General features: G+C 50.5%; 6 protein-coding genes across 6 annotated transcripts; 3 read left to right on the forward strand and 3 right to left on the reverse strand.

The window, feature by feature from the left end:
• The first annotated feature begins 698 nt into the window (after positions 1 to 698).
• BDV14DRAFT_166420 (uncharacterized protein) lies at positions 699 to 5,067 on the forward strand. The gene is made up of 4 exons (XM_073767485.1): positions 699 to 1,731; positions 1,965 to 2,892; positions 2,941 to 4,433; positions 4,497 to 5,067. The coding sequence occupies exons 1-4, from the start codon at positions 1,322 to 1,324 to the stop codon at positions 4,582 to 4,584; spliced, it is 2,919 nt and encodes a 972-aa protein (XP_073632115.1). The 5' UTR covers positions 699 to 1,321; the 3' UTR covers positions 4,585 to 5,067.
• A 299-nt stretch (positions 5,068 to 5,366) lies between these two features.
• BDV14DRAFT_210941 (uncharacterized protein) lies at positions 5,367 to 7,021 on the reverse strand. The gene has a single exon (XM_073775996.1). The coding sequence runs from the start codon at positions 6,997 to 6,999 to the stop codon at positions 6,070 to 6,072; it is 930 nt and encodes a 309-aa protein (XP_073632116.1). The 5' UTR covers positions 7,000 to 7,021; the 3' UTR covers positions 5,367 to 6,069.
• Positions 7,022 to 9,394: 2,373 nt separating this feature from the next.
• On the forward strand, positions 9,395 to 10,148 carry BDV14DRAFT_196468 (uncharacterized protein; the record flags this gene model as incomplete). The annotated part of the gene is made up of 2 exons (XM_073772453.1): positions 9,395 to 9,549; positions 9,647 to 10,148. The coding sequence occupies 2 exons, from the start codon at positions 9,395 to 9,397 to the stop codon at positions 10,146 to 10,148; spliced, it is 657 nt and encodes a 218-aa protein (XP_073632117.1).
• Positions 10,149 to 13,355: 3,207 nt separating this feature from the next.
• On the reverse strand, positions 13,356 to 17,289 carry BDV14DRAFT_118677 (uncharacterized protein). Its single transcript, XM_073765838.1, has 3 exons — positions 16,894 to 17,289; positions 16,621 to 16,830; positions 13,356 to 16,572 (listed from the first exon to the last, which is right to left on the reverse strand). Exons 1-3 carry the CDS (start codon positions 17,200 to 17,202, stop codon positions 13,531 to 13,533), a joined length of 3,561 nt encoding a protein of 1,186 aa, XP_073632118.1. The 5' UTR covers positions 17,203 to 17,289; the 3' UTR covers positions 13,356 to 13,530.
• A 1,369-nt stretch (positions 17,290 to 18,658) lies between these two features.
• BDV14DRAFT_118686 (uncharacterized protein) lies at positions 18,659 to 19,509 on the reverse strand. Its single transcript, XM_073765839.1, has one exon. The coding sequence runs from the start codon at positions 19,146 to 19,148 to the stop codon at positions 18,693 to 18,695; it is 456 nt and encodes a 151-aa protein (XP_073632119.1). The 5' UTR covers positions 19,149 to 19,509; the 3' UTR covers positions 18,659 to 18,692.
• Positions 19,510 to 19,870: 361 nt separating this feature from the next.
• On the forward strand, positions 19,871 to 20,371 carry BDV14DRAFT_196470 (uncharacterized protein; the record flags this gene model as incomplete). The annotated part of the gene is made up of 2 exons (XM_073772454.1): positions 19,871 to 20,212; positions 20,264 to 20,371. 2 exons carry the CDS (start codon positions 19,871 to 19,873, stop codon positions 20,369 to 20,371), a joined length of 450 nt encoding a protein of 149 aa, XP_073632120.1.

The following is a 20,371-nucleotide window of genomic DNA, read 5'->3' on the forward strand; positions in this document are numbered from 1 at the left end:
GTCGAGCTCAAAAATGAGAGATGAAGAGCTGGTGTGGGTTCAATCGAGTTCCTGCATGAGGCTTGAGCCGTCTAGCTCGCTACTAGGCTAATGATCCAGACTCGCCCAGCAAGGAGTACCTGGACTACCTGGACTAGGTAGATGACTCCGAGTCGAGTCGCAAGCAGTTTCAAACAAACGACAAACCACTATAGCATCATACGATATTGATATAAGATAGTATCGAGCAGCCTTGCAGAAATATAAATAGATCTGCCAATAGCAGGATATTTATAACCTCTCACAGGGCAGGGCGCGAAGCTATTGACTTTTGTTTGCTGCTGCTGTGCGACGGGTGGATCTATGCCAGCCATATTGCAGTAGTTCAGCCACTGCCCACTTTTGACGAATGGTTGTTTCAGGTCGAGTCGAGGGCTTGAAGAGCACGAGTCTGCTTTCTAGACTCTAGACTGAAGGAATGAACCGTGGACACTTACAGAAGTTACAGTCAATGGTCAGTGGTCAAGGCAGGGATGGATTTACCCCTGAGGATTGGCGGTGGGGGATGTTCGCTGGATCGTGCTCTTGCTGGCTTGGCCCTTGCGCTCTAGTCTGGTGTCTTCTGCAGCTAAGCGCTGGTTAATATCTTGGATATTCTTCAGTTACATGAATATAGAGTAGACAGGGAGTAGCAAACATTGTGTAGCTTGTTATATATGCTCTGATTCTCTGTCTCTGTAGTTGTTCGATTGTAAACTCAAGTTGTCATCTCATTCATAAATGTCCATACTCCGATTAAGTTAGACCCACCAATTGTCTCTCCAGTCTCCATCCAGTCCATCTCCAGCTCTCCCCCTGAATCTCCGTCTCAGTCTCCTCCTGACTCTCTCTCTGAGTCTGATCTCTTCGGCCCTTCGCTTCCACGCGGCTTATCCTTAGCACTTGGCCTCTGCTTCACTTATCTGCCGTCTTGACTCGACTGTTACTGCTTTCAGCCAGTCTCCGCTGCTCATCTCGCTACTCAACCCACTTGGCCCTGCCGCTTACGCTCTTTGTCGTCGGCGCGTCGCAATGAGGGTCTGTCGATCCAAAGCCCATTGACCATCACCTTGTCCGGTCCTCACCTCTCATTCGATGCCGCCGCCCTTTTTTCTCCTTATCCTCGCCCGCTGCTCTTTTCTTGCATGATAGTCTAGCGCCGCGTCCTCAGGGTTTGGCGACCAAACTCTCTCGCCGTCCATCCCTTCGCATCCTTTCCATTTCCGTTCCCTCTCCTATGATTATCACCGCGTCTTATTTTTGTCGCTTTGGATATTGCGACTAAATTTCGTTTCAACTAATCATGGCCCCTGGCTGGATCTCTCCGCCGCCGCCTGGCGCCCGAGCTTCTGCCACTGTCGCAACGGGCGCCTATCATCCCCATCTACCTGAAGCCACTACTGTCGCCAACCATCCTCCTCCCTCTCCCAAGAACGACCCTGCTCTCGTGCGCAGGAAACCGCTGCCGTCCACGGCTTCTCCTGTGTTCCCGAACCAGTCGTCTCGCCGCTCTGGGCAGTCCGTCTCTTCTTCCTCTTCTTCTCTTTATTCAAACCACTCCCTACCTGATTTCCCGCCGCCGCCTCGTTCTTTGTCCTACCGCTCCCAACCTCACTCTCGGGGCAGCTCTGTTGCGAATAGCCTCTCCCCCGTATCAAACTCCGCTTCGGTGCGTGGGGACCCGTCGCTCTTTGCTCGCAGAACTATAGACAGGTATGTACAAGAACAAGATGAAGATAGCCCTAGATACTTCCCTTCCCCTTCCCTCTCCACCCCCTGGACCTACCACCACCCTGTACATCACTCCCCTCCTCCTTCTTACCTCTTCCCCTCCTGTTCATCCCTCTCCCTGCCACTCCCCCCTCGTGCCTCTAGGGACGTCGCATGTTCGTCGCTTTCTTCGGACGCTGCAGGACTAACCCCGTGCGTTCGTCTCTCTTCTCCAGGTTTCCCCAGGGAAGTCCTCTCAAGACACCTCTCCGCATAGACACCTCCGCGTCCTCTGCAAACCTCGACGGGGACAGTGACGACAGCGACGACGATATAACCGATCTATACAAATCACAATTTACGAATGGGACCCCAGTGCACAGCCGTCTTGTTAGCGAACCGTTCATCCCCGTCCTTCCCTCTCCTCCTCCGAACCACTACAAACGCGCCACGACTATGGCCTTGCACCCACCTGCAAACCGCCCGCCCCCATTACACATCGATGCCAGTGCCCGGAGCATGTCAACACCTGTAAACGACCCCCGGCAACCGAAAACACCTGGAAACAAAATCAGCTCCTTCTTTGGGTGGAGAGCAGCTACCTCCCCTGGCGGAGAGTCTTCAAGCACAGAAATATCTGACGGTGGTCGATCACCGCTGCCATCACCAATGCCTCCATCAATACCTAGTACCTCTTTCTCCATCACACCTTCCACCTCCGTCCCGTTCGACCCCTCAGGCAGAGCCAATGGCCACTACCCCGTGCGCAATGGCTCACTCAGTAGCGGCGGTATTCTAGAATCGGCACCATCCGCCCTGGTGGCGGAGCTGGAGAATGAATTGCGTGAAATTAGCTCTGAACTGGCGGGGTCGATACGGAGGGAGATGGAATTGGAAGATTTAGTGGAGAGGCTGCAGTCTGAAATGCCATCTGAGCACCCTAACCGGCGCACCAGTGATTACTTCTCAGATTCAGGGTCTAGCTCGATTCGGTATGCCTATGAATCGGGTGGCCGTATTGAAGATATAGAAAAGTATAAGCGCGCTGCAGAGCAGGAGCGCGCTCAGCTTAGGGTTGATATTGGCCAGAAGCTTCAGGAGGAGCGTACTCGACGAACAGCGTCTGAATCGCATGTCCAGATTTTAGAAGCTCAGGTTACTCAGGTAGGTTCAACCACGTATATACCAACGTCCAGAACTAACGGGCTGTAGCTTCGACGTGAACGAGTAGAGATCTCCGATCTGTCCTCGAAAGCTCGCGAGCTTGAAAGTGCACTAGACAGTACTCGTCGCAAGTTGGCCGAAGAGCGCCAGATCAAGGATAACTTCGAGGACCTTCTGACTGCTATGCGAGTCGAACTCGAGCAGCTCCGTACTGAACGGGACCTGCTCAAGGAAGGAAAACCACTCGGTGACCCGGCTGAAGCGCAGCGGTTGAAGGAGGAAATCGAAGCACTGAAGATTGAGAACGCAGCTCTTTCTCAATTGCAAGGAGGACGATTCGCTTCTATTGCCGAGGAGGATGCTCCTATGAAGAGACACAGTGGATTTGGGTTATCCCGGTCCAACTCGTTGGCTCGCATGCCACCCAAGAACACCTCTCGGTCTGGGTCACTATCCCGCTCGAACTCGGTATCAGGCAAGGACCGTGCTCCCACCCAAGAATCCCTGGCGGATCGGGTGGAAGGTGCCGAGGCCCAGCGTGATGCTCTTCACGGCGCTCTAAAGCGCCTGCTCGAGCGGCAGGCCCACGAGGCCCGCCAGGCAGAGAAGCGCATTCGCGTCATGGAGATGGAACTCGCCCGCGCGCAGGAGGCTGGCTCTCCACGCAAACTGGGCTACGAGCGCGAGGTGCGAACCCTGCGTGACGAAGTTAACCACCTTCGCACCCGTGCCGAGGACGCCCTCGACCAGAAATGGCAGTGCGAAAAAGGTCTAGCGGGTCTGAAGATGGATCTCGACCGTGCAGAGCAAGAGACCGCCTCTCTCCGCATCCTCCTTCAAGAGCACGACATCGCCGTCCCCGCTGACCTCGAAGATGACGCCCAAAACGCCTTCGCCGAAGTCGTCGCCACTTCGTCATCCCTCGAGTCCGCTTACCAACAACTCCAAGCAGACCGCGAACAAGCGGAAGCTAGCGTCGCGCACTCGCCAGCAGGCGAATCAAGCGAGCTCACCGAGTCCGTCAACAGAACAGATATGCTAGCCCTGCACGTCCGGCGACAACTTGCCACCAACACCGCCCTTCGCAAACGCCTCGCCGACGCAATTGGCAAGGGTGAGCAGGACCAGCAAATCTCCACAGTCCGCATCAACGGGATGCAGAACCGTCTCAAGGACATGGAGGATGCTCTCCTTGCCGCGCAACAGCACGCAGACGACGAGATCTCCCGCCACGAAGACGAAGTCCGTCAATTGCAGGAGAGTCATAATGCTCAGCTTCTGCGCATGAAGAACGGCTCGCGTAGCCCGGCTGCTCTGTCGCCTATCCCGCCCAGCACACCCTTTATCACCCGCTCGCCTAAACTCGATATGACCACTTCCGGCGAGGGCATTCCGTTGACGCAGGCTGTAAAGTCCGAGACGCTCGACCAGCGCGTCAAGGAATTGGAGAAGCTGCTCCGTGAGGCGGACCGCGAGATGGGCGAGGTCGTCAGCCGCATGAACCGTGCCCAGATTGATGTGGCTGAGTTGCAGTCTGCTCGGTAAGTTACCCTAACCAGAAATAAGGTCCAGTAAAAATGAGTGCAATGCTAATAATTCAACAGTGACGAAGCCCTCCGCGAAACTCGTCGTCTCCAATCTGAGATTCTGACTGAACGCAATGTGTTCAAGAACCTCCTTGGCCAGAACTAATTGACCACTGGTTACCTTGCATCTAATACCCCACTCGCTTTCTCTTTGCTTCTTTGATTTGATCTACCCATTTGGATCAATGACCTTCTTCATTCACCACTATACCTTTTACATTTTTCGCCATTCGCTTTATTCATCTTCATTCGCTCGCACATACATTTTACACGGACTGGTCTACATCGGAAAGGAAAGACTACCCTATATATCCCCGGATGCAGGTGTTTGGTGTTTCACATCCTTCGATTTCTGCTTATATTAGCTTTTGATCTTGCTTTTGCTTTTGGATCGCTTTGGCTGTCTTGATTGTTGTTTGTTGGGTTGTGAAAAGAGCTATGGTGTGATCACTACCATCACTACCTACCTACTGTATATATGCTTGTCACGAGCACCACGACGTTCTGCTCTAATGTTTGTATATAATCTGCGGCTTCTGTATAGAGGCTGCGAACTGTTATATTATCAGATTATACTAATCTACAAGGAAGATTAATTTATACTGAGACTACTCCTTTAAGTTATTGAGACCATTGACAATACCCGAACTTGAGTAAAGTGTCGTACCTAGGAACCAATATTTACCAGTCAACGACAGCCACGAGCTCGAGTCCTGGGACGCGTCCCGTCCTGACCATGCCATGTCACGGAATACCCGTTCTATCCTGGACCGCTACGTAGCTGTAGTTATATAAATATCTGGATCCTCCACTGCAACTTCAACCTCCCTCCCCTAACCACTCACCATCCCAAATACAACACTGATATTCCCCAACCTAATTAAAGCAAGCACATACGAACAAAAGGTCATAAAATTTTAGGCTAGTACTATGATTCCCACAAGCTCAAGATCAATAGCAAGGGCTCTTCCTACTTTTATCCAACTCTTCTGTGTGCTGGATGGCTTTACTTTGTATATTCTTCCGGCGAGAGCTTGACCCTGTCACGACCAACTCCACTTCGTATGCTGTGCGGGACCTTCGCCGATATAGAGGAGACCACCCTGGGATCCGGGAACCAGCAAGTTGGAGTCCCGAGTATGGTGACTCTGTCTTTTTACGTTTTGCACACTCAATTTCAGGGCCCAGCTTGCTTTTCGCCGTTTGCACCAGTCAAATTTCCCAATATTCCGGCGGGGTGTGGGTTGGGTAGACATCATCCTGGGAATGCCATCGTGAGGTGAGTTAGTCTCTTTTGTACTCAAGCTGATTTCTGCCTTAATCGCACTTGCTCCCTGCACCATGCCCAGGTCAGAGAAATTTACTGTAACACAAGCCGGGTGCGGAGAGACAGTTGTCAGAAATCCGATGGTATTCCTTATGAAGAGGTTCGAAATGTCATATTAGTCTGATATCCTCAGATGGTTGCGTGTGTGTGTCTGTACCCATCATTGGCTATCATGATGCCCATGTAAGGACTAGTTCAATTTGACAACAGTCCATCCGTTGATACGAGCATGCGGAGAGAGAATGCACGCCGTCTAGTGGCCGACTAGTTCTTCTTCCTGTTCTTCTTCCTGTTCTTCTTCCTGTTCTTCTTCTCCTGCTCCTCATCCTGTGCAGTCCAGATACGTTCCGCCAAAAATTGAAACTTCTCTTCATTGATCTCAATGGCCTTATGTTCCCTAGGTGTGACCGGAGTGCGTAGACAGAGCTTCTCAAACTCGACGGTGATGGGCGCGCCATGCACCTTCGTGGTGCCATTTTGTAGTTGCGTAAGAGTCACGAGGCCCTGGCGATGGTAGTGGCCATCCTCAAACACCCATTGCTCGATCATGGTTTCCCGCTGCCAGGCACGGCCAATGCGCAGAGCAAAGACAATGCGTACTTCACCAGCGCTTGCCCGTTGCCAATACCGGACATCTGACTGCAGCTTTGACTGGGTCTCGGAAAACGCAACCTCCAGCACCGCACTGGGCCAGTCTCTATTGCGGCCAGCGGGCATCCGGACAGGTATCCAGGCCTTGTCGGCCTCCTTAGCCCCCTCCTCAGCTCGACATTGGGTGCTATCAAAGGAGTCAAACTGTCGGCGACCCAGCCCCGTGGGCTCAATGGCTTCAAATAGGATATTGTCGAAGGCACCCGCGGCATATTCGTGGGCGGCACTCTTGCCAATCCTTATTAACAGGAGCTCAAGCGTGGCGTCGTAGAATATCCAGCGGGCAACGGGTGAGGCATCTTCTAATTTAGCGGCGGGGACGAAAATCTGCTTAAAGATATCGTTTGTGATGTTGGTGACCATGAATAAGTCCGGGATTTCAGCTGGGTTTTCAAACCAGTCTTCGCACTTTGATTCAAAAAACTTGATATATTGGCTCCTGCCCTGGTATGTGTAACGCTCAATGGACGGCGCGAGGTGGCCCAGGAAGCCGCGTTCGGGGCTATTTACTGCGGTCTCCGAGACTATTCCATTATCTGCCATGTTGTCTGCTGTTGGAGCTGTGCCCTTTATTTCGATATGCTTGATATTTTCAATAATGATGGGCTTGTAGTGTCTGGTGGGATCTTTATCTAGAAGTGGTGCACAATTGCCACCATGACGTGCTAACAGCGTGTTTGCGATAAGCACCTGATTTGCTGGTAAACTCTAAGTTATTGTTTTTTTGGAGCCATAACCCTATATTATACTTTACATTGACTCTTGACCTTCTCAGATTTAAAGTTGCTGGCAGCGGGGATAACAGAGCTCTGGCGGTCACTTGCGCGAGCAAGGTGGACTGTGAACTCATCCCTCTCGGCGCATATAGTCTTGATGTTTCTGCGCAATTTTGCCGTGATCTTGTTATTCTCAAGCTTACTCTAAAGGTCTATATACTGTTACTGGAGGTCTGCATTCTGCTCCTTTAGCTTCTTGTTTTCTTGATAGAGGGTTCTGCATTCCACTGCATAGCAATAAGAAGTAGGCTGATATTTCTATCATCTGTTGAAACTTGAATCGGATGATCTGATGGAATATTATCCCAGTATTTTAGCTTGGGGTCGTCAAATTCACCCCCAATCCCAACGATCGCCGCGAGATTAAGTGCCTGCTAATGCAATTTCCAAGCCCCAAGCCCCGAGCTCCGACCCCCAAGAACCAGCCTCAGTCTCAAGCCCCGGGGCTTGAGGGGAAGAGCGAGCCTCGTGTCCGCGGAAAATTCACCTTCTATTCTCTTGTTCTCCAGTCCATGTCTCTACCGCAAGGCGGCTCCGTGAGCGAGTGTGAGTATACTGAAACCGAGATACCTCCTGCCTTTTGGCCAGGTCTTGTTCTTGTACTTGTACTTGTTCTTCAGATGCCATACAGTATGCGTCTATAAATTCCTCTGAGCTAACCAACAACTCACTCCCACCAGTGACCAGCAACCCCCAAACGACGACTTCAACGCTACGGATACCACCACCAGTGACGGAGGTTGGGTAACAGCGATTGAACTCAATCATCCGAATTCTCTTCTGAGACTACATCCATGTCCACGGCCTTTGAATCTTCTGCGGACCCGACCGACCCTGTGACGGTGACCAGTACCGTCTACTTACCTCTCCCAACAGCAAGTAGCAGTGAAGGTGCAGAGAGGCTGCCAACAGGGGCAAAGTCCGGGATTGGAGTTGGAGTTGGTATTGCGGGTATACTCGTTATCATTGGAGCGATTATATTCTGCGGAGTATGAGAAAAAGAGAAAGGGCTAGTGGGCTAAATATCGAAGCTGTTTCTGGTGAAAATATATCGCTAGCTGAGATGGAGGCTATGGAGCGACGCGTTTTTGAACTGCCAGGGAAGCGGAAGGAGAAGGGTATCCAAGAGCTTCCGGTCACAAATTCGGACACAGAGAGATATGAGCTGGATGCTTGATGTATCTGCGAAGGTTCTACATGGGAAGATAAACTGTGGTGATATTGGAGTTACCGTACACTTAATGTATAACACTCTAACGTTTGTGATATAAGCCATGGATTTCCAACGCCATTTCAGTTGGTGAAAGTTGACTTATGTCGTTGATCTGTGAAAGGCTTTACGGAGTATACTTTAATTCCTAATATCAGGCTTGCTCAAGCGGCGTTTATAATGTGGCGGGCATGTAAAGTCGACGTCGACAATTCGATGGAGCCCCTTCTTGAATGCATGAAATGTATTATCCTCCTTCGCAGCGGAAAGGCTAACCAACGCTAAAGTTGACCTACATGGCATTCTGTCGCTAGAACCTGTATTTGCAAATACTGCCACACACTTATAGGAAATCTTGGTAGGCAAGGCTGCAGACACTGGACAATCTAGTGATAAGCACTGTAAGCTTGTCTCCTTGTGCCAGGCAAGCCTCGAGAGAGCACTTTCCCGACTCCCTTTATGCCTCAATGCCAGCTATGATATGGTTCTTGCTCTTCTTATCGCGGTATGTCTCACAGCAAGCGGCGAGGTTCCCCCGGCTGATTGCTAGAAATCAGGCGATGTACAGCCTCGATGTATCCAAGCTATCACTCGCCTGGAGCCTGATTGGCGCCGCAGCTCACTCTTCGCGGTCACTTGGATTCCATTTGGTCACCAACGCGCCTACGGAATTACCCAATGAGTCGGGTCAGAAACAGCTACTCTACAGTCTTATAACGAACGCACAAGAACTGGTGGTCAGTTGCTTAATTGTCCTTTTCGCTCTTTTTCTTTTATCTGTTTTTTTCTTTTCTTTTCTTTTTTTTTTTCTTTTTCATCGTTTTTGCTCTGACAATATTCAGCAACGATGGTTGCAACTCACGACTGATGACCGAATCCAAGACCAAATATCTTTCGCAGCTGCAGCTGACGACGTTCAATCTTTACTCTCCTGACCCTGATACACCGCGCCATGCCCCGTCAGATTGGCACCAGCGCTACATTCAGCACTGACTGCATTGAAACCGCCAGATCTGCACTTGAAGCCCACCAGGCAGTCATTCAGGAACTCTCAGAGAAGGCCTCTTCGTCTGTACTCTTTGTATACGTGAACTGGCAAGTATCCCTGTACCTAATCTATACTACACCTGTTTCTTTTTCTTTTTCTTTTTCTTCCCCCTCCCGTTTTGGCTCACTCGCTAACCATCCGGTATTTAAGCCACAGGACAATCCTCTTCACCCCATTCGTCCCATTCATCGTTCTCTTCTGCCACTCGATAGAAACAGGAGACGAAAAAGACCTAACGCAGATGCAACACTTCGTCACCTTAATCAAGTCCACGGCCCAACATTCCCTCGCAATCGACAAACACCACCGTCTCTTCCAGGTCTTCTACGGGGTCGCAGTGAAATACAACGAGCTCAAGTCCAGGTCTTCTTCATCTTGTTCTGCAACCGCGGCACAGGACGAACTTGAATACACCCGCGTCAGAAGCGAGGTCGATGCCCAGCTTCATGCCTTGGGCTTACAATTCCAGCCAAGCGCCGGGCCGTATGAGCTTCTTCCTCCAGTTGGGTCTGCGCAAACCCAAATATCACAGTCACAGTCTGCGTCGGGATATGTGGAGAGGCATGCGGCGGACTCCAGGTCAAATCGGCCACATCCCTCGGGGCCGGGACATGGGCAGCAGGCTGCGGCGCTGGAGGGGTGGGTGGGTCTCATTTGATCATCATGTTTTGGGACTGTTGGATTATAGTGATTTACCGTTTTGGATTGTGTGCTTTGCTTTCTTGTTTGGTGTAATGGAAGTGGAACCCTTCAGCCGGTAGGACCCTATGTAGGCTAGAGTGAGAGCATGTCCTCGTCTTTTCTCCCTATTGTTAAACAGGATTCACCATTTGAGAATGCATTGCATTATGGTGCTTTTTCAGTCTCGGATCAGAATAAATGCTTCAGAGCGCAGATCTTGGTGTTGCTGTGGTTGTGACCCAGATATGATATAAATAAACTTGTGCGCCTCTGAATAGCAGAGACTTCACCATGTCAACGTAGACATCCCCATGCATTGCCGCTATGGACAGGGCGTCTGGATAGTCGAACAATGGATTCCTGTCCAGTTCATGCCCCCGGTAGCCCTTTCCTTAATCTACTAGTCCGGATTAGTAAAGAGAAATGTAATAATCTTAATCTTATTCCTTATGGTAGCCCTTAATAATAGTATAGGTATCCTCCCAGGAAGTTAAACCTTGAACCAAGGGCCCGCTATCGAGTAACATTTCACACACTGCCACAATAGTCAGCCACAGTCTATAGCAAGCACCGAGGGAGTGAAACATCCGATTTGTTATGGTCAGCGCCATCCTCCAAGAGAAGCCCGAGCCTTGCTAGACTTTCCAGAAAGAAGCTGTCAGAGATAGCCAACAACTGTTCGCCGGAAGCAAACGGCATTAGAGGGGACCTGAGTACCGCAGAGACCTTGAAGAGGATAACAGGATTATCAAGTAACTAAGTAAGCTATGAACGGATCCGATACTGGACAATGCCCATGATGTGTAACAACTGTACAGCAAATGCATTCACCCCTCGGGCTTAAGGTATACCCTGTCTATACCTACGTTTAGCTTTAACTGGCTGACCTACCTAGTCCGATGACTGCCTGGTTAAATATAGACTTCAGATATTTACTATGTAGGTATATTTTCTTCAACCGCTAGACAGTAGGTCATCGAGAAGATTGTTTCTGTACTTCGCCATGGGAAAAGACAAAAGCTGCATTTAGATTAAATCAGACAACTGATTTATATCCTCTTGGGGGTGAGCCCGAACCCGCAAATGGGAGGCTATTGCATAGATCTTATCCTACCCTCCCCTCGAACTCGCCCACTGACCCAATTTGCACGATGCTAAGACCAAACTGGGTACACATATCATCCCAAAGCATGAATAAGCACATACGACCACAGGGTGTGGAGAACAGGGCTTCCCGTCCGCTCAGCCGTACTTAAGCCACACGCCGGTAGGTTAGTAGTATGGTGGGTGACCACATGCGAATCCCTACTGTTGTATGTTTTGCTTTTTTGCTTTTTTTTGCGAGCAGCGAGCAGAGCGAGCAATATAGTGCTAGTATTTATTTTTGGTTCTGTTTGTAGGCGTGGGGTGGTGGGTAACTATGTATAGGGTATACTGACCAGATAAGGAGGTCCAGCCGTATGCCGTCTTCAGAAGGCAGTATGATCTAGGTAGAGGGCAGCAAAAACATCAAAGAGACGGCCTTTAGAGAAAAATTAGGTTTTTATTTTGTGAGATAGGATTATATTGCTAGGCGTCTCCATGCACATCGTTAAGTCTTATTATATACATGTGCATCATTATCATGTACAAATCATCCACTCAAAGAGAGGGCATCACTTCGTTAGCAGCAGGTTGACAGTGCCAGCTCTCGTAAAAGTACTCGTGGAAATTCTTCTTCCCACCGTCCTTCATCTTCTCCCTCTACTCAACTGCCTACTCAACTGCCTACTCAACCGCCTCCTCAACTCCATCCCCAACCTCCTTCCCTCGGCTCCGGTTCCCCTTGTGCCCTCCCAGGGGAACATCTCCACTCTTCTTCTCCTCTTCTTCCCCTATTCCCAAACAAGGAACAACTAAGTAACCCCTCTCCCCCACTCTCCATCCTCCAACCCTCCCCTCCACCCCCAGATAGTCGATTCATCATTACCATCAGATCCTCATCCAGCGTATCCGACACCCCCTCCCAAGCATAAACATATCCAACCAGTGACCAGCAACTACATCTTCCGCCGCCGCAACCGGTTCATGGGCGCAGGAGAGCCTGTCTCCCTCTCTCTTCAGTACTTGCAGAGCGCTCAGGGAGCGGTCTCCAGGGTCCATGGTCAGGCGGTGCGGCCGTGGCACGCACGGCACGCACGGCGCCTATATTCTGTAGTGTGTGGTGTATGCATGTGGTCTTGGGGCACTGGGCCCGAAATGTCACTGTGCTAGTCGTAGACGAACGGTGGTTTGAGAAGAAGAACGAGTTGTGGGTGCTATTTGACTGGGATGTTAGAGCGGAAAACAGAGAGGGAGAGAGCGAGAGAGATGTGATGCTCGGGTTGTCAAGCGCTCAGTTTCACGGGTAGGTATGTACTCTGTTGCTTTCATGCGGTGCTCACTTATTTTCCGGGGGTCCGAACGTTGACCTTCCGAAATGTCCTCCTTCACCCTCCTCCTCCTTTTCCTTCTCCTTCGTCTTCTCCTCCTCGATGACTGGTTTCTCTGGGGGGTTGAAGGGGGGAGGTGGAGAGGTGAAGGACCCGTAGAAGGTACGTGATCTAAGGATGGATATAAGTTAAGAAGGAGTAGGAAATGTAGTGTGATATTTTATGAACTTGTATTGATGCACTTGTTATGCCTATGGATATCTCCAGATAAGAGAAATGAAAACAAAAGCGAGAGTTTGTAGCTCCGGCGACGGGCAAGTAAGTGGGAAGGCGCGACCTGGGCCCGCACCTTCCTCGATGGGCTCAGCTGCCAGTCGCCGGCCATGTCCAAGACGTAGTAGACATTAGTAGATGGCAGTATGGTTACTGACAGCTTGATGGTGGTTCTTTGAACGAGTGCAGGGTGCGAACCAAATAAGGTAAGGAAGTTGAAAGCGATAGTGGTACTTGTGTGAAAGCGAAAGACGAACGCTAAGCAGGAAAGAGTGTCGCTGAATAAGTCAAGGGTTTCAAAGAATAAAGGAGCTGGAAGGCTCATGGCTCGCGGTCAGAGTACGTACTCTGCCGACATAAGATTGCTGTCTGTTGAAGACTGGTATTGTTCTTCTTCATTGGGTTCGGTTAACTCAGTATGAATTGAGATCGGCGAGTCTAAGTTTCTCGGTGATCTGGTTGAGGCCCGAGACCTGATACTGCGCCCAGAGCCGAAGGGCGACCAGGCGGGTTGTTCGGTTGCTCTCGACAAGGGAGCTTTGGGTACAGGGCGTAACTGCGCCGTCCGGGGAGCCTTCATGATTCAGAGACAAGCTCGATCGTAGGCTATCAGGCTGAGACATAGTAGTCGGTTGGCATCGGTCTGGTGGCAATAGGTGCCACCCGAAGTCGCATCTAAGCTTTGGCGCGCCACGGCCACCGGCTAGACGACTTATCCCGGCACCTTTTGACATCCTGCGAACTAATAACCGTCGTCTCATCAGAAGGACCAAGCGTCCGCTGGCGCACCTCAAGCACCTGCTTATGCAGCTCAAGAGCTACGCGCCACAGGTTCTGCTTCTCAACAGAATAAGCTAACCACATGATAGCGGTCTGCGTATCAGGGTGCTCGATACCAAGCAACTCCCGCCTGGTCTCGACGACCTGTCGCCAGAAGTCTTCGCTTGCTTCATACCGCTTAAGCGCATACAGCACCGTACCGATCCAGAAGAGGGTGTCGAGCGTCTTCTTGTCTTGTTTGCCGAGCGAGGCGATCCGCGCACTGGCGACCTGCTGGAAATGAGCAAGGGCCTCTTCGTACTTGGCCCATTCGTAAAGGTTGACGCCGAGGGCGAAGTGCAAGCGGAGTGTTTCTTCATGTTCTGGGCCGAAGGCTAGCTTTGTTACGCTGAGTGCATCTTGGAGGACGGAGTTGGCCCGCTTGTATTTGCGCAGGCCCCTGAAGAGCTTTGCTAGATCATGCTTGCATTCTAGGGCGTCGGCGTGTGATGGTCCGAGCATGCGCTCGAAGGTTGATGTAGCTTGCTCCATGGGAGCAAGTGCGGCGTAGAGCCCGCCTTCGCGCATCATTATCTGGATCAGGGTCAAGCGGGAATATTGCGTGTCTAGGTGGTCGGGTCCGAGAAGAGCTTCCTGAACAACCTCCATCTTCTCGAGAATATCCCTGGCCTTTTCATATTTTTCTAGCTTGAAAAGCGATCGTGCGATCCAGTACCGTGAAGAGAGGGAATCTTGGTGTCTCGATCCAAACAGTATGGTGCGCCCACTGAGGGCTTCTTCAAACATAACCCGTGCCTTCAGATAATCTTGTCGGTACCACAGCGTCTCACCGATTTTATGCATCTGAGTGAAGGCAAGTTGCTTGTTTGCGATTGAAGTGGAATGTTTCGCGAGTTGTTGTAGAAGATCGCGCACCTCAGAGACCTTTGCTTCCTGGTCCTGATCGCAAAGCGACGAGCAGAGCCAGAAAAGAGTGTCGACAGTCTCGTCATCGTCGGGGCCGAGCAGCCTCTTGCGATTATCGTATACCCGGTCGAGAACATCCTGTGCCTCTTCATATTTTCCTTGTTGGTAAAGCGCCTTGCCAATTTCATGAAGCAAGGTAAGCGCTTGCGGGGAGTTTGAGACTTCCGCTACCTGCTGCAGAGCGACCCGAGCCTCCTCGTACCGCTGCTCCTTATACATACAGCATCCAAGCAATTGTAAGGCTTCGACGGTGAGACAATGGGCCGGGCCGAAAATTTCCTTCCAAGCATTTACTGCTTGCTCGAAGTACGACGCGGCATTCCCATAATCCTCCAGGTTCAAGTAGGCCTGACCAGCAAGGAAGAAGGATTGGAGGGTATCACTGTGTCGTAGCCCTAAAACGAACTTTTGCGTCTCCGCTGTCTCTCCGAGAATGATGAGAGCATCTTGAAGGTTCCCCTCGTCGAAGAGCGACTTGCTAAGCCAATAATCCGAGCACAGCGTGCTTCTGTCGGTTGGTCCAAGCAGCTGTTTCTGTGCGTACGCTGTGGCGCGAAGCACATGCTGAGCCTCCGCATGTTCTCCTTGTATTACATTCACAATGCCCAGCTGCTGCATCGATGAGAGAGTGTCGATGTCGTTTAGACCGAGAACGCCTTGTCGCCCATTAACAGCCTGTCGCAGCATGAACTCGGCCTCTGAGTACTTCTTCTCGGCCATGAATTTGACTCCCTTGTTGTGGGATTCTCGCGCTGCACTCAGTATTTCCGCTTTCCCAGCATCGGAATCGCTGCCTTCACCGTCTGATTCGGTCTCCTTCATGGGTTCCAAAGTAGTTGCTTCAGAAACTTGAGATTGGAGGGTACGGTGGGATCGCCAACTGAAGTCAGACCGCGCGGAACTGGGAACAGAATCGTTGATGAGGTCCCCAACTGTCAAGTCATCGTCCGTCTCATTCTCTTTCACTGGCTCCACGGTGGTCTGAGATATCTGAGACGGCTGAGACCGATGAGATCGCCAACTGAACTCTGATTGTGTGGCACTGCCAACCGAGATGTCATTGAGCAGGTCCCCAACCGTGAGGATATCCTCCGCTCCAATCTCTCTCGTTGGCTCCATGGTTGCTTCGGTAAGCTCAGACCGGAGGCTATATCGCGAACTGGCGTCAGACTGCACTGAACCGGTTCGAGGAGGAAAACAGTCGCCCATCATATCCCCAATTGTGAATATGTCCTCTGTTTTAATATCTCTCACTGGCTCCACGGTGACTTCGGATAAGCGAGATTCGAGGCTATATCGCGAGCTAGAGTAAGAATGCGCTGGACCAGGAGCAAAACAGTCACCCATTATATCCCCAACCGTGAAAATATCCTCTGTGTTGATCGTCGGCTCCATATTGGTCTCAGGAATTTCAGAACGAATAGTATAGTTGGATAGCGAGCTGGCGTCAGATCGTGCTGAACTGGGAACAAAGAAGTCGCCCATTATATCTCCAACCGTCATAGTATCCTCCAATTCACGTTCGATCTCTTCCACAAGTTCTTTGAAAGGTTGTTCCAGAGGTAATTTCTTTCCCGTAAGCCACGGGGTGTCGAGGGCAGCTGCGGCAGATGGACGAGCGTAAGGATTGGTAGTCAGCAAAGCATCGACGAAAGCGCGAGCTTCTGGGCTGACTACTAGCGAAAAAGGTCCTTGAATTGTCGTTCCCGTTTCGCTCTTGAATGGGTATTCGTGGTAAAGAATATAGAAGAACATCACTCCCAGCGACCACATGTCAGCTGCGCAGGTATGGCCAATCTCATCGGTTTCGCTATCTGCATCATCGTGGTGGAGGCCCAGGATCTCAGGCGCAAAGAAGTTCTGGGCGGTAACAAGCGATTGTGGGCTATCGTCGTGAATGGTGTGTTTGTTGTATCCAAAGTCGCCAACCTTCACAAACCATGTCGGATCCCTAGATATAACGAGTATATTCTGCATAAGTTAGCTTGCGACTTCGAAGGGACATTTTAAATTGCTTACCTCGGGATGGAGGCCAGGGTGGACAATATCGTTGGCATGCAACGAAGCTATACCCTCTGTGATTTGTGTTGCGATTTGTTTTGCTTCGTTCTCTGATAACGGCGCTTGTAGGTGTGCGGAGAGATTACCATGCATCATATGCTGCATGACCATGGAAATCAAACTTTGGACCTCAAACAGACCCAAGAACGTGATGAGCAGGCTGTCATACTGCAGGTCGTTGAAAAATAATTAAAAAGTGAGTGTATATGCAGGTGCAGATTGTAAACCCACCTTGTCCACGTTCTGCGAGAGCTTGGCGATAGCCTGCAGCTCCTGCTCACAAACAAATTGTTTGCGCTTGGTCCGGGGACGGACTTTAACCGCCTGCAGCTCTTTGTCGTCGCCATAATCGTATTCTTCGATCCAAACTTCCTTGAATCCCCATTTCACAAGCCGTCGCGTTACTTTTCGTGGCTTCCTCGACCGGCGCGTAGATGTATTGCTTCGAGTAGTAGTAGTGTCGTTATGATCCTCCTTCACCTGCACGCGCACCCCCTTATCAACGACGTCAACGTCCGGCGTTCTCATCGCGAGCACCATCGCGAGTAATAGTTGTAGAAGTTTGCAATCGCGTCGAAGAAACCCATGCGAAGGGGGTCATCAAAGATATCATCGTGCGTGTTTCAAGAAATAGAATGGGCGAGCTTCAGCTCGGGCCTAGCGTTCTCGAGAGCTGAAATCTGAATCTGAATCTGAATCGAAATTAATTATTCGTCAGACAGCCACGATCGAAAGTGGCTCAGGGGCAGTAGCCTGTGGAAGCCATGATTGGGCGCTCTGTGTGATGATCATGCCTGCGAGTGGAATATGGTTGGCTGTGGGCAACGTGCGACAATTGGAATTAAAGTTTGGGTCGATGAGCAGGGGCGCGCTATGCTGCACTATTGTTGGGTTAATGCCTGAATGAGGATTGTAATCTCCCATTCCCAATTGTCGGGTCTGCGAGTCAGGCGCTCTGCACGGGGCAATAATCGGGTTGTCATGTAATTGCTTTGTCTGCATTGTCTCTTTCAAGAGTTGATAGCTCTCGCACACAAGAATCAAGATGGATTTCGATGGATCAATTACGTAGAGGAATCGATCGTGTTGTGGTGTGGAGCGAAGGAATGGAGATGGAAGATGAAGGATCCACAAGGGAAGGAGCAGAAGGGCGTCTTTCCACGTGCTTGACACAAAACTGCAAGACTGCAGAAGTCACATGACATCCACTTATCTACGCCCTGGTTTCCTGGGGTAGGTTAGGCAGTGACATTGATAAGACTCTTTGAGAGCATGTTGCCTTAGGAGATTCTTTGTTACCATCCTGCACCTACGCTGTACTTAGATAATGAAACATGGTCGCCATGAAGGATCACTGGGCGCTTCATCGCAGCAACTAGAAGTGCTTACTCTCTACTACTAGTTGCTTAAAGACAGACCAAGGCGCTCTTTGACTCTGACACAGTTCTTCAATTCTGCTAATACTCAAACATCCTCAGTCGAAACTCTCTAACAGGTAGAACAATTCACTTCATCTCGGCTTATCATACGAAAGGCTAACACTTACCAGAGAAAGAACACAAGTCAAGCTCTGCCAAATAAGCCTAAACGGGGTACAGTGCCTGCTTCATAGCGCTCTCCGCACCTTACTGGCGATTGACAGAGGCTCACTGGAATTGGAATCAGAATGTGCACCCAATTCTACCGCACCTATTCCTGCGGCTGCAAAAAGCAAGGAGAGTTCAAGCAATGTGACGAAAGACTCGGATCGAACGTCAAATGCCACCCGCTCAAGTCAGAGCAGTTACCACCCAAAGATCATATGTGTTCTCGACACATGGTGCATCCGGACGCCGATGTGAAATACAGAGCCTAGAAAAACATCTGTTGGAAAGATCGAGGGTCATAATGTTCTGCAAGTCGAGGGTCGATGTGCTATTTTGCGGTTCGGCACAGGTCGAAGCGTTCAAATCGTACAATTGAGGAATGAAATGGAGAACGGTATTCATTTGCGATATGCGCTTTGACTTCTTCTGTTGCTAAATACAGCTTCATATGATGTCCTTTGCTTGCCACCATTGTCCGCTTTCGATGCACTGGTCGTTCTCAAGATGTTTCTCGAGATAATCAGAGGTAAATAATCGACGCCGGCGAAGTGCTTCGCGCCAATTGCGCTCTCCACAACGCGGACAAGTAACACCCCATTCTAGACTTCTCTGGCGCAGGACTGGCGCACGTACGATTGCTAGAAAACGGAATTGATCAAACTCGTTGTATCCATACTCATATTCGGTGAGACAGAGGAACTTGCTCCTGTAGGATCTTGTGAATTGCCCGAATCCCTTTCGGCTTTCGTATTTGCCGGGTGGGGCAAATGTTCCTTGTATCCGGTCCTCGTACGTGCGATGAACATTTACTCCTTGTCGTGCGGTCGTATCATCGACCAGAATTATCTGGTATGGACAGCGGGCACTGCCCGATGAGTATCTTCCAGGAATGCTCCGCATACAGGGCCTTTTAGCAATTTCGTGGCCGGAGAGTTTGAGAATATCCTTGGCTTCAATATGAAGGCGTGTAAGATACTCCTTTTCTATGGTAAAACAGAAATAGCAGACACGGCGGCAGGTGAGAAGGTAGAGATAGCCCCCAAAGTCACCGCAAGAGCTGCATTCAGCTTTGCTTAGTTCCTTGCAGATATCTTCGCAAGAAAATTAGCGTGCGACATCTATACTGAGAGCTGCTCGAACCACCACCTTTGCATGAGTCACGATTTGCGCGTACTCTCTGATGCTATCGACGGCTTGCATGGACCGTCGATTAACGCGTCGGAAATCTGTGAGGGTCCGTAGGTCGAGCTTGACGAGCACTGAATCTAAGAGCTCCACGGGGAGTTTTTCCAGAGATCCAAGTCCCTTCTCTGGAACGCCATGGTGATTTCCATTGTCGAGGGGGCATAGGCTCTTGTTGTCACTCAGAGCATTGTCCACTTGACCTTAGGACCTGCTGCTGAGAGGGATTCCTGCCATCTTTCTGAGCTGATTATTGGACTTTTGTCGAGCATTCGGCAGCATCACAGCATCTTGCATGCATATACCCCGCTCACCGCTTGATGACCTCGCGACTGTATTCCGGTTGGTCGGGCCTATAGGCAGCACCATTGAGCTTCGATAAACATTTCCACCCACCCACAGCATCACCTTTCGACTCCAAAACTCACATAGCCCGGACCATGTCCCGAACCATGTACCTCGCCATATTCTCCAATGGCCCCCGACCAGCGCATCAATCCATATTCATCCCAACAGGCAACAACGGCAAGAAGGGGAAACTGATACACATTGACGGCAACCCGGCGTATGGATTCTGGCTCGAGTTTCTGCGAAACTTTGACTTTGATGACTTTGTATCGTTATTTCTAGTAGTTGAGCTGGGGTTGGTCGAGGGTCAGTATGTGAAGGACATTCCCGGGAACGGGAAGCAGTCGAAGGACACCATTGCCCGCGATCGTCTGGAATCGGTAGCTACGATGGTGCCGCCTCCGGGACGTAGTTTGAATCCATTTGATCCTGCTGTAGGTGATGTCTGCCTATGGGCGAAGGGCTGAAAAGACAGAATTGACCAGAATTGGGCGGATGAGTATGTTCGCAAGCTTGTTGAAGAGGGATATCTCGACACCAAAACGATCGCGGTGTTTGAGAACGCTCCAAAGGTGCTTAGAGAGAATGATTGA

The sequence above is a fragment of the Aspergillus stella-maris genome (genome assembly GCF_047715825.1).
Source record: "Aspergillus stella-maris strain CBS 113639 unplaced genomic scaffold BDV14scaffold_6, whole genome shotgun sequence".
Classification (NCBI taxonomy): Eukaryota; Fungi; Ascomycota; class Eurotiomycetes; order Eurotiales; family Aspergillaceae; genus Aspergillus; species Aspergillus stella-maris.